General features: G+C 45.5%; 1 protein-coding gene across 1 annotated transcript; it reads left to right on the top strand.

Moving 5' to 3' along the window:
- The first annotated feature begins 6,863 nt into the window (after positions 1 to 6,863).
- LOC121664963 (phospholipase A2 inhibitor subunit gamma B-like) lies at positions 6,864 to 12,326 on the top strand. Its single transcript, XM_042028739.1, has 5 exons — positions 6,864 to 6,991; positions 8,053 to 8,169; positions 9,633 to 9,782; positions 9,925 to 10,065; positions 11,944 to 12,326. Exons 1-5 carry the CDS (start codon positions 6,943 to 6,945, stop codon positions 12,168 to 12,170), a joined length of 684 nt encoding a protein of 227 aa, XP_041884673.1. The 5' UTR covers positions 6,864 to 6,942; the 3' UTR covers positions 12,171 to 12,326.
- The last annotated feature ends 907 nt before the right edge of the window (positions 12,327 to 13,233 follow it).

Raw genomic sequence — 13,233 nt, forward strand, 5'->3', positions numbered from 1 at the left:
CTCACCACCCTAACAGTAAACATTTTTTTTGTAGTATCTCATCTAAACCTACTCTTTTTCACTTTGAAACATCCACAGTACTACAGCTTGTCAAACAGCTGTTTTGCCCGGAGGCCTGCCTTGCCTTGGGTGATGGACGCTTTTTCTCATGAATGTGTAAGAGAATGAAAGAACAGCCAGACAAACCCAACAACAGATTTTGCTTTCTGAAAGTCACTGATGATTAAAAAATGCCCAGACCAATGCAGGCTTTAAGCAAACATGATCTTCTTAGTGCTATATGTCACAGCCATTTGGGAATACCTCTATTTTGTGATGCTTATCACCCAATGAATAATGTTGGACTGGAAAGGGATGGGAAAGATGAGCATCATTTGGAAAGCTGGGATTATATCTCCTGGTGCTGCAGGGCATGGCTTTCCGGGTTCTTCCTTATGCGATGTGTTATGCTTCACAAGAAAGGCCTGGAAAGAGGAGACAGGAACTGGTACTGCAAAGCACATAACACCTGGGTTCACTGGAAATGATGTGTGCACACACAGGAAAAATCATGCAACAGAAAAGGATGGCATTGATGGAGTAACATCATATTACTCAGAGATGGGATGCCAAAATGTGTAAGGAGGGTTCAGTCAGTTCCAGATCACTTCAGCTTAATAAAAAGTGTAAATGAGGTTGTCTGGATCTTCACACTACAAAGATCTCCAGTATAAACAGACAGGCTGCACCTCTGTAAAGGTTCAAAGAAATGCCTGCTTTCAAATACGGAGAGTTTGTAGCCACAGCACAGCCTTTTGTCTCAAGCCTAGTGGTAATTTATTTTTCTTTTTCTTGATTTGGCTGCATCTGTCCATTTCCAAGACAGGTCTTACTCACCTGTAACTGCTGCTTTTCATGACAAAATCTTGTTTCCTCTCAGTGGGACTGGGTTAGTAATTGACTGAAGACGAAGAGAGGGTGGAAAACTGATAAGTGATATTTTTCAGAATAAATGCAATCAAGGGCAAAAATTAATCCCTTTGCCAATTCAATTTTCCTGTTTCCAAGTACACAGTCTGTTTTAAGGAGGTTTTCCATGCCAGAGGTGTGCAGATGGGTGCCGTGGATAGCCAGAGGGAAGGAGTAGATGAGTGACTGAATGGATCTTTGTCGTCCAAAATCCCCCAGCTCAGCTTAGCACCTGCAGTCTATCAATGCCTCATCACCAGGTTGTCTTCGGCTGACTCCTTTTTTCCCCCCACAAAATTAGGCTTTTAAAAGAAGTTTATAGTGTTTTCACTAATTCCTGCACTAATTCCAGTGTGACGCAGAAGGTTGCCACTTGTACTTCTCAGGACTCGGGACCTTCATCATCAGCTCCAGCTAAATGGGAGGGAAGAGTTTTCTTGAAGAAAGCAGGAAAAAGTAAAGCCATCTAAACACATTAAGTTTCTAGGGGCTTGGGGTCAGGCCACTTTTTCAAGGGACAAGAGCAGAGCCAAGTTGCTTGAGAGCCCACATAGACATGATTCCTGAAACACTGAATTTCCATTCCATTTTGAGAGTCCTAACCACTGCTGCGAACAATAAATATAATGTGTGGATATTAATATTGTATTAAAAGGCTTCATCTAATGTATTCATTGGGTGTTTTCAATACCAGACCATGGCAGCGTTATCTGTGTCTTAATGTACCAGCTACAACTGGTAAAATGGTCTGCCTCAGCTGCCAGCCTGGAGCACTCCTAGCAAATGAGCTCTGCTGCTGGTAAAGCTGCACGGTGGAGCACTTCACTGAAGAGGAGGTTGAAATATGAATGTCTAATAAGGGCTGTGAATGTCTAATAAGGACGTACTTTCTACATCATCCACCAATGGATTAAACAGGTGCTGTTTTCTTGAATGCTCAAAGATGGCATTGCTGATGACTCATGCCAGAACAGGAAGCTCGTTGAACACACTAATGAGTGCGCAGATCTATCTTCCTTCAGGATGCTTGAAAAGCAGTTGGACTCCCTGGCAATTATTCCAGCCAAAAAAGTAATTACTGGCCAGGGTACCAACAATTCATTAATGTTAAAGGCATAAATGGTGTAGTGTCAAAGGTAAAAGAAAATGTCCCTTGCACTCCTTTAAATGTCCTGATATCTTGAAGGATGAAGTTTCATGATTTGACAGTATTCAGTAATTTGATTCTGTGTATTTTCTTAAGAGTGCTGCTGCACAGGTGCAATAACATGTTAGCGACCATCTTTTTAGCCACAGAATAAAGCATTTTAAACAGCAGTTATATGTTATTACATTCATGTTATCTTTAGCCTTCAGCTTCTCTTCCCTGGTTCACAAATTCTTTGCCAACAGGAGCTCTCACCTTAAGGGACTGACCAGGCTGGAAACTGAACCCTGAAGGGTATTACTGGGTAAGGCAGACCCAGCACTGGCTGGAAGAGAGAGGGAATCCCTGTCTGGGTTTGACTGATGGGTGGGTTTGATTCTTCTTCTATAGCTTTTTTAATGGGCTGTGGATGACTTCACCATTGAAATGGTGGCTCTGTCTTCTTGCATCATGCTTAAAGAGAGGTAAGGAGACACCTTTGCTCTAGTGCTCGAACAGAAGCTGTGCCTGTAAAGTCTACATGGAAAAATAATGTGTGACAATTGGCACCCTATTACAGGAATGCTGCTCTTCCAGACACGTGGTTACTTCCTTGCTGACAAACCCTTGGTTCTGTGATTCCCATGAAGCCATAGGTGTGACTTCGCTCCCTTTACCACCTGGGTGCCTCCAGCTTTCCCTTGCCAGGTTCAGTTTCAAGCATTGACCCTACATCAGCAGTTGGTGGGGATAGGCAATAAAATCCCCTCCTTTCTGGCCTGGACTTATTTGGTGAAGCACTGGAGGGAACACAGCGAGACGGTGCCTTGGGAAGCTCCTCATGAGGAGCGGCATTTAGATTTATACTGACCTACCACCACCTGACTGGTTTATTAATTTGTGCAATCACAACTAATACAAATGACCATAAAATTGACCTGGTCTAGTGGAAGGTGTCCCTGTCCGTGAGAGTGGGTTGGAAGTAGATGGACCTTAAGGCCCCTTTTAACCCAAACAATTCTGTGACTCTGTGAAAACTTCCTCAGCCTATAGTCAGCCAGCACATGGTGAGACTCTTCTTGCTCTCACCCTTTGGGACAGGTACACTAATCCTTTCATGGAGTGGTTAGAATTGCTGTCTTATGTTTCCTTGCCTGGTTAACCAGACTGGCAGGTTTTGCCAATCTCTACTGTGGAGAACAGGGAATCAGCTCAGAAAATGGGTGGGTTTGATTCTTCTTCTATAGCTTTTTTTATGGGCTGTGGATGACTTCACCGTTGAAATGTCACAACAGGTTGTGGCTCTGTCTTCTTGCATCATGCTTAAAGGGAGGTAAGGAGACATCTTTGCTCTAGTGCTCACACAGAAGCTGTGCCTGGGCTTTTGGGACACTGTTAGGCTTTTGGGACACTGTTCTTTTACTGGAGGTGTTAGAGCTACAAGGTCCTGAAGCCACAGACAGCCCCATCTTAGCATAGCCCAAATGTTAGCCCATGAGGCTGGCAAGTTAGGACTGTCTTCTAAAGATAAGAAGAAAAAGAGACACATTGTGGTTAAAATGGCTATTTTGGATGTAATGGTCCCTCCAGTCTTTTTCAAGAGCTGTGTCCTGATAACGTGGGCAAGGGGTGACAGCCCTGCTGTGGCTGCCAGTATGATGGGCAACTCTTTTGGACGGCAGCTGAGCACCCAAGCCTTACAATGACCCTGTGTACAGGGCTCCATCCTGACCACCAATTTGTCTGCCATTGCAGAAAGTTTTGCTTTGCTGGCTTCTGGCTGCCGGGAGGGGAGCCCTTGTCACAGTGCTGCAGTGACTGTGAGGGACGAGGGCTGGCAGCGACAGTGCGCTTGCCTGGTTCCAGGGATCGGTTGGATTTGCCCCTCACCCAGACACATCCTGTCCTTCTGGTTCTTCCTCAAGAGTTTCATCACAGAAAGAGGGTGCTCCTCTTGGCCGCAGCTGATCTCACCACCAGAGGATTTATCCTTAGGTCTGATCTCACTTCTGCTTTTTTAAAGCTGTCATTGTGATTCTGTGTTAGGAATCCTCCCTTTCAATGCCAGTTAGGACTGCACAAGGCTTTCTTCCAGTATCTCCTAGCAGAACTGTGCCCCTCAGTCCTTTCAAACCTTTACTTTCTTTGTCACATTTCTGCCATTTTTCTTTCTTTTTCAGAGCTTTCTGACCTGGGTTCTTCAGCTGTGATGTAAATCGGATATATTATCTTCATGCTTTGAAGACATACCTTTATGTTTGGGCTCTTGGAATGGGAGAAATTAGGTTGTGCCATGAGAGATTTATACTGGATATTAAGAAAATTTTTTCACAGCAAGCACTGGAAGAGGCTGCCCAGGGAAGTTGTGGTGTCACTATGCCTGGAGGTATTTGAAAGATATGTAAATATTTCACTTAGGAACATGGTTTATTGGTGGGCTTCGCAGTATTGGGTTGATGGTTGGACTCAATGATCTTAAAGATCTTTTCCAACCTAAACAATTATTGGATTTTATGAAACCCACTGGAATTTTCTGCTACAATTCTGCAGGACAAATTCACATATATTTTTGTAGATGTTCTAGCCTAGATGGGTGTCTTTCTTCTGCTGATCACCACATAGCATGATAGCATCATCTTCCTTTTGATCTTACCCCTTTTCATCTCCCCTTCCTACCAATACTATTTTCAGGGTTGGATTTTTAACTTTTCTCCTCTCATAGATTTCTCTGACCTCCCCAGCCTCTGTCTCACCTCCCTGAAGAGTGTGACTGCTGTATTATCATCCTTCTCTTCTTCTGGAAATGTGAATACGCTGCAGAAGACAGGCACTTCATGCACACCATGAAATTAAAATATAAGAATCAATTTAGAGAGAATCTTGAGAGAGAGCATCTAATCCATCTCTCAGCCCTGGAGCACGATCCTATCAAGTTAAATAATTCCCTAATAAGTACTGGTCTAGTTTGTTTTCCCAAGCCACCCAGGATGGAGGATCCACACCTTCCCAGGCAATCAGCTTCACTGTTGTCACTGTTTGAAAATTCCCCCAATGCCTAATCTAAGCCTCCTATATCAGTTTTTCCTATCCAGCCCTTTTTTCTGTAGACATATATGATGGGTGTCCCCTGAGCACGTTTACTGTTTTCACCTTCTCTAATAAATCTTCTTTTCCAGGTCTCTTATTGCTGCAGATTGTGCCTTCTCCTTGCTATGCTTGGTTTCATCTCTAAAAAAGCACATGAAAGGAGCTTCACACCCTCCCTCCATGAGAGGTGGGAAACAGGTGAGTTCTATATAATTCAGTGAGACTAGTGTAGTCATGTTGTTCAGGGAAAGTCCCCCAGGCACTTCAGTAATCATCTTAAATGAAAGGGCATGAAATTAAAATCACCAGAGAGAGTCACATTGTCTCATCTCCCTATCTGTATCTGCAGTCCCATATGTAGCCAAATGGCAGAATCACCCCAACCTAGGTACCCCAAACTGCCTGGGGACATGGTTTTATTCTGTCTGAGGTTTAAGACCATAAGAAATTAATTTTAATCCTGAACAGGCTGCAGTCAGGACTTTGATTTCATTTTAACATATCTACTGTGGCATGAGACTATTTCTAACCTGAAAAAGAATTTCAGGGTGAAGATATAACTCTCCCTTGTTTCCTTGTGATATCAGCTTTATGGACAATGGGGGACTAAAGCCCTCACCCAGTGTGATTCCCATTCTCTTAGCACTTAGCTAAGAAGTGGTCCCACTGGACTACTCAATATACTGGTAAATATCAAAAGACCACTGTCCTTTGAAGAGGTTAGTTTCAAATGGGAAGGGGGCTTGTGGGCACTTCAGTTCTTCCTGGCTGTCAATGCAAAAAAAGTCCTGGAAGGTCTGTGTCCAGTATGGTGCAGGACAAGAGGATATCTTCAGGGTAGAGTATGGTTTCAATCAGGCAGCACATCCTGATAAAACCTGCACATGAGACTGGGAACCTGTGAGCCAATGGCAAATTGGTCACTGCTGCTTGTCATTAGCCCATCATGAGATGCCAGGGCATGGAAAACCTGCTATAACCTTACTTAATCTGTGACCAGGCTGTCTCAGAGCCACATCAATGCTTTCTCTTTGCTGACTTGGTTTAATTTAAAGCCCAGAAGGACAATAGGATGCTTTCTTATCAACTTCCCAGTGTTTATTATCAAATCCCAAATGCTGGAGTACTGGCATTGCTGCTCTGACATATTCAACCCCAAGAATCCTTGACCGAGCCTGCTCCAAGTTGTGCCTTGGCAGTCATTTTGCAAACTGAAGCTGCACTGTGGCTTGGAGAGGAAGCTCACTGCTCTGACACTGTCTGCTTTCCTGCTGTACTCTGGGCATGAGAGCCCCTGACGCTATGATGGGAATGATGAGATGGGAAACCAGCCATGAAAAACTCAGCCACAAGGGAATTTCCCGGCTGGTCTTTGCTATACTTTGCTTCTTTGGGCCTAACAGTGAGAACACAACAGGGCTTTTCAAATGGTTTATTCTCCATCATTCATATGGATGGCAGAGGCTGAACAATGCTCAAAGTCTGCACCAGAGACATGCCTGATACCGCCAGGAAAGCCAGTCTTACCCCATGGGCTGCTCACTCTGAACAGGGGAAAGACAAACAGCATCACTGGTGTGAAGAAAAAAGGAAAAACCTGCATTTTAAAAGAAAAAGCGAACACTGGTGTTAGTGCTCAGCAGTATATATATTCTTCAGAGAACTTCCCCAACTTCCACTTCCCCAAAACATCCCCTTTCCTTCCAGTTTATAAAGCCCTCGTGGCACACAGTGCTGTGTTGGGCAAGACTTGGCATCTCCCTGTGCTTACATCCCACAGCATGAGAGTATCCCTTGGACTCAGCTTCCTCCTGGCTTTCCTGGACCCAGGTGAGTTTTCCACTGGGACCTGCGGGGTTATGAGACATGGAAGAGGCTGGGAACGGGATGCTTTGTGTGTGAGGCTATCGCTGCTGTCTGAGCCATAATCCATCTTGGCGGATTGGCACTGCAGAGGGGAGAGGGTGACCAGTCTTGGGGGTCTTTGGTCTTGTGGGCCAACGTGCCCATGTGCTGATGAGGGTGTTGGCATTTACAACGTGAGCCTGCAGTCTGGTTTTCTGTGGTGCTCACAGGTGGTGCAGCCAGGACAGTCATCAGAGTGGTTCAGGTTACTCTGAGGCAGCCAGACTTTTGGTCAGCTGAATCAATATCCAGGCTCATTTATTTTACTCATGTCCAGGGTTGTGTGACATTTTAGACATAATGTCAACTCAACTGTCCTTCAGCTCTGCTCCAGAAAAGCGCAGCTGTCTTGGAGGTCTTGGGTCACACCGGCCACTCCAAGTAGATGCCACAGCCACTGCAAGGTGTCTTGTTTGGCACCTGGGTTTAGGGAAGTGACATATGTCCTGGACCTGTTAATCTACATGCTGGACCCTTGTGGGTGTGTGTCATGGAACAGATACTGTTTGTCTTCTGTTGAAATACATGCTATTCCTTTCTAAGTGTTTTCTGCTGACCATCTGATATTCTGGTCTGCTTAAAGTATTCCAGCAGGTATCTGTTGAAGTGGTTTCCCCTAATGCCCACAAAGAGATATACGAAGAGATAATGCTTACAAAGGGAGTCTCCAGTTTGTACAGAGTACAGTCAGTACCTGCTGGCAGCTCTTATTCCCCAGGCACTCGGGTGCCCTTGTTCACTGCAAAGAGAGAATTTGGGGTCTGTGAATTCAGGGACACTTGAGTGCCTGCCAGGATGAAGGGATTTGTAGGGCTGCTGCCATCAGCAAGTCCAGGAAAACCCTAACACATATTGCACAATGAAATAGGAAAAATGAGAGAAGAGAAATATGGAAAGTGCTGATCAGTGCTGAAATCAAACATCAGCAAAAGGAGAAGTGAGATCCCTTATGACTGCTGCTCAGGAATGTGTCCTCTTCTCCCCAGGGACCTGCCTCCAGTGTGAGATTTGTCACAGCATGGGAAAAAGCTGCTCTGGCCCCATGAAAACCTGCACTGGTGCTGAAGACACCTGTGGCATTATTCTGCATGAGGTCCTAATAGGTAAGACATCCTCTATGTGTGCCAGTGTGGCTTTCAGAGTGAGGCTGGCTGGGGCACTTTTCTCTCTCCCCACTTTTGTCACTGGTAGTATGGTCCATCCTTGGATAATCTGTTCATTTTCCTTTTACTGACAGAGGTCTCAGAGATCAGTATAGTCTGGGACAAGAAAAGCTCTTTATTCCTCTATTTTGAGAAGCAGTTTCCTGCTGGGAGGGTTTGATTCTTAGTTGTGGAGGGAGGGACCAAAGCCTCATAGTGGGAGGAGACACTGGCTTTTAATTCTGGCTAAGGTGAATAGTTGAGTCAAGAGGCTGAGAGGCTGAACCATGACCTACACTAAACTACTGACTCTAGTACTGGGGGTGCACTGATGATTTGTGGAGAAAGAAGTATGCCCATCCTCGAGCAGGGATGGGGACACCATGCAACCATGCCATGCCACCAGGGCTGAGCTATCACTATATCATTGTAATCATCATCATCAATCAGTTTAGGTTGGAAGAAACCTTGAAGATCATCTATTTTCAACCCCCCTGCCCTGGGCAGGGAGAATGTTCCACTAGAACAAGTTGCTCAGAGCCCCATCCAGCCTGGCCTTGAACACTGCCAGAGATGGGAGACATCCACAGCTTCCCTTGGCAACTTGTTCCAGTTTCTCACCACCCTCATTGTCAAGAATTTCTTCTTAATGTAATCTTAATCTACCCTCTTTCAGTCTGAAGCCATTCCCTCTAGTCCTATTAGTCCATGTCCTTGTCAAAAGCCCCTCTCCAGCTCTCTTGGAGCCCTTTAGGCACTGGAAGTTGCTATAAGGTCACCTTGGAGCCTGCTCTTCTCCAAGCTGAACAACTCCAACCCTTTCAGCTTGTCCTCACAGGAGATGTTGTCAATCAGTAACCATGGAAACCGTGGTTGATAAGTCAAAGCTGGTGCTGAGTCCTGACACAGCAGGACACTCAGTTGTGTTAGAGGCATGGCCTCGGTGGTTGCTCAACCTTAGTGATGTGCTTGTTGCCTTTTAGGCTGGAGGCTGGCTCATATCCTACCAGCTTTGTTGTTGGCAGCTCCAGTGCCTGTCTTCTTCTGCTAGTGCACCCTCCCTTCATCCTTCAAGCACCTCAGCAGACTCAATTTAGCTCTTCTGCTCCCCTTTACACCTCTTGGTCTTGGCTGATGGGGTAGACCAGGCTTGCCTGTGCCAAGATACTTGTGGCTGTGATGGACTATGCGCTCTGCAGACCATACACAGGCTGAGCAAGCCTGTGCTGTGGGTCAGAGGCATGTGTCACACCATAATCTCTGCAGATGGGATGTCCTGGCTCACTGGTGATGCTTCTCAGGGGGTTTAGGGGTCCCTCTCAGGCCCCGGGACAGCTGCCTAGAAGTTGGTACAGGAACTAGCAGGAGGGGAACGGAGTTACTTTGTGTTGAACAACTTGGCACTGCCTTCTACTTCATGACAGGGGGGATGGCCATCTCTTCATCCATCAAGTCCTGCCTGCCAGCCCACATCTGCCACCTTGGCCCTGTCACCGTGAACTATGGGAAGGTGAAAGCAAAGAGCCACTTGGTTTGCTGCACGGGCGATGACTGTCGGACCACCTCTGTGTCATGTAAGCTCTTTTTTTTCCTCATAGCCCATCCCCTCTCTGTCTGATCCATCCCAAGGTTATGCCTTCCAGGCTAAGCCATCACCTGGGTTATTCCCCTCATTCCCTCATTGAAACCAGCTACAGCTCATGTCTTTCATTCCAGTGCCACCAGATAATGATGTGCCCAATGGATACCAGTGTCCTGCCTGCTACAGCGTGGACTCCTTTCAGTGTGGTAATGAAGTCGTAAACTGCACTGGATCTGAAGACCAATGTGTTGACCTTGCTGGGTTAATGAATGCTGGTAACTGCCTTTTATTTGGGGCCGTTTTTCTTCTGCTTGGTAAAATGGGTGAAACTAGCCTAAGATAAAGCACTGCTGACATAAAAATGGGCAAAAGATGTGAAATAAAGAGAGGAAGAGACAAGGAACTTGAAGTTGAAAACTGAGAATTTCAAGATGATCAAAGGGCAGGCTTTGTTTTTCCTTCCTTCTGCCCTATCATGCATGAATAATTGCTGGAATTCCTCATAGCATGGCATAACTGAGACCAAGAGTGGAACTGGTTTCCTGGGGCAATCTGGTACACGGGTGTGTAACAAACCTGACCAAGGCCCTGAACCTGCTGGCCCTAGCTAGGATGTATGAGGGTGAATCTGGATCTAAGCCAGTTGCCAGCTCAGTGGAGGTTCAGATGGAGCTTTGTGGAAACACTGGCTTTCCCATGGGGTAATACCAGCCACTGGGGACAAGACACTGTTGCAGCGGCGCTTCTGCATGAGGAAAGCCAGGGACAAGTCCTTCCCCATGAAGTCCAGCCTTTGAACAGCTCCTTCAGAAATCTTTTTCCCACCTCAGATCCTGTAATTAGAGACAGGAAAGTAGACAGCAATTTTCCTGGTCACTCTCATTTCTGCCCCTGCTACAGGTAAAAGACTTCCACCTTTCATGACAGTCACATCTGTGTTCCACCAGGCAGGAAAAAACCCATGGAAATAAAGGGCAGCAACACCAGCTGTAGAAGCCGATTGAAAAACAATTATCTTGTAAATGGTTATATGGATGAAGTTCCTTTGAGTTGATAACATTGCTAGCTGATGATGTGATGCCTGAAGGTCCTTGCTGCAGACTTTATTAATGTGCTGTCCAAACCCTAAATTAGATCATGTTTCACAGAGACAACATGAAGGAAAACAGGAATTTTCTTAGTCACAGCAATGGAAAGAGTGGCAAAATTAATTCAGTGTACCACTGAAATAAAAAATGCTCCTAACTTGTCTTGACTTGATTGATCAGCCTCTGTGAGTGGAAAAGGCCTGTGCAGTGTGATAAACTGTGCAGAGGAAGCAGCAGTGTAGGGCAGCACAGGAAGGTGAGGAGCTAATGAAGTACCTTTACACATTATTTGTATTTGAGATAAAATTGTCTGACAAAGTATTCCAGACCTCCATAACCTACACAGCAGAGAAACATGAGCAGCATTAGCAAAAGCAAGCAACAGGAGCAAGAATATCTGAACGGGGAGTTAGGCACTCAGCACCTGCTCAGGTCTCCTCCTCTGGGAAATGCTCCAGTGGTGGCAAAGGACAAGTTCAGGTTTCAGTGGGCTTGTCAGTAGGTTTCTCTCTTGGTTTGGCTAAAATCCTATAAAGCCTTTGAGAATGAATTCCTCTTAATAGATGGCTCAGGCTGTATTGTCTTTGAGACTTCTCAGCTCCATGTCAAATCTGACTGAGAGAAAGTCATCCAGTTCGAATGTCATGAGAGGGTCAGAGAGAGGAGGAGACAATGAATACCTGGAGTACTGTTACACAGCCCTGGTTTCTTTAGGAAGCCAAAGTTTGGGCAGAAGAATCTTTTAACATGAGAAAGATAACTACTTAAGAAATTTTCACTTTTTAAATTGAAATACTTAGAAGTTTTGAAGGTCATCTTTATTCAGCAGAAAGAAAGAAGACAAATCTTAAACTGTTTGTATTTGAAGTCAACAAAGATGGCCTTGCTGTTTCCTCACCTTTTTTCAGGGGATGGGAACAGACAGGGCTGGCAGGTTTGGAACCAACTGGATGTAACAAATGGGCAGTTCTTGGATTGGAAATGGGGACTGCACAGGCCAGGGTGGGAATAATGTTGGGGATTGGATCCCCTGATGCATGTATTTCTTGTATTTCCCCTGCATAGGTGGACTGTCTCTGAAAGCTGCCATGAAGGGCTGCACCACCATTTCTGAATGCAGTATGGTAGGAGATGGAAAAAACAGCCTGGGGATGATGGACATAAAGTTGAAACGGTTCCAATGCAGACCCGCTTCTGCTTTGCACAGTGTGGTGTTTGCTGGGGTTGCCTCTCCACACACAACCATCCTTCCTGTCCTGTCAGGATTCATCTTGGAGAAGGTACTTTTCTGACTCTCAGTAGTGCTGGGTTGAGCAAAACCCACAGCAAACTCCAGCAGTGGTGTGCAACTTAGTCCTGTTCGCGGTAGCTTCTTCTGTATGGGGATTTTGTTTTCTGATTAGCTCTTCTTTTATATTTTCACAGAATAAAGACAGCACTTACACTTATTTTGTTTCCTCCTTTATATAATCTCATTTAAAGCTTCATCAGTTCAATTGTGGTTGGTTTTGTGTTGCATTCTCTCACTGCTTTGTCCACACTGGGACCACATGAGACTGTGTGAGGTCTTCAGACCCTGCACAGGAAGTGGGAGCTCTCAAGACAGCCCTAGAGTCTACATCCACTATCTCAGTATAAGTGGCAACTTACAAAGCCACTTTTCCAGGCTCTGAAAAGGACTGGAGATGAGTTCTTGGGAGGTTCACTCTGAGTAGAAAGGTCACTTGCCCCTTTTTCCATCCCTTGTATCTTATTTGTCTAAGTAGGAGGAGTGCCTCAGCTCAGAGGGCTGCTTGTGCCCCTAGGCAGCTGTGAAATAGTATTTGCTTCGGAGATAAGTTACTGCAATAAGCAACCTGCTTCTGGCAGGAGATTTTCTCCTCATGGTTGTTCTTCTTGCCTTACCAGACACTCTCCCATTTAGTCTTAAGTTTCATGATTATCTGGAATAAATGCTTATGTTGGGAACATTTAATTTCATAAAATAGATAGCTTTCCATGGTGACAGACTGCTGGGAGTCCAACTAATGGGAAGCTTCAGCTCAATGCCTTTTTCTCTTCTGTTGGCGGAACTACACCCACACCTTGTGTAGCCTCCCCACTTCTACATTCGCCACCCCCTGGCTGTTCTGCCCCAGCTACCCCTTGCCTCATGGGTATTCTTGAGCTTGTATCACAAAAAAAAACACTGAAGAAAAACACCTCATCAGGCAGCACTGCCATACCTGGGAGGTAGTACCTGCTGTAGACTTAAAGATGAAGTGGTGGGAGCTCTGGGAAATGCTGGGGTATACAGTGAAGGAGGGGTGTTAGCAAACTTCAGCATCTTCTTGTGTGTCTGTTCCCAGATGAATG

This window comes from Corvus kubaryi, unplaced genomic scaffold (assembly GCF_017639235.1).
Source record: "Corvus kubaryi isolate FWS band 111438036 unplaced genomic scaffold, C.kubaryi_AGA036_p1.0 37308, whole genome shotgun sequence".
Taxonomy (NCBI): domain Eukaryota; kingdom Metazoa; phylum Chordata; class Aves; order Passeriformes; family Corvidae; genus Corvus; species Corvus kubaryi.

Coding starts and splice junctions, on each gene's coding strand:
- LOC121664963 (XM_042028739.1), top strand. CDS start 6,943: ATGAGAGTATCCCTTGGACTCAGCTTCCTCCTGGCTTTCCTGGACCCA. Junction 9,783..9,924: donor TCGGACCACCTCTGTGTCAT/GTAAGCTCTTTT, acceptor CTTTCATTCCAG/TGCCACCAGATAATGATGTG. Junction 10,066..11,943: donor TGCTGGGTTAATGAATGCTG/GTAACTGCCTTT, acceptor TCCCCTGCATAG/GTGGACTGTCTCTGAAAGCT.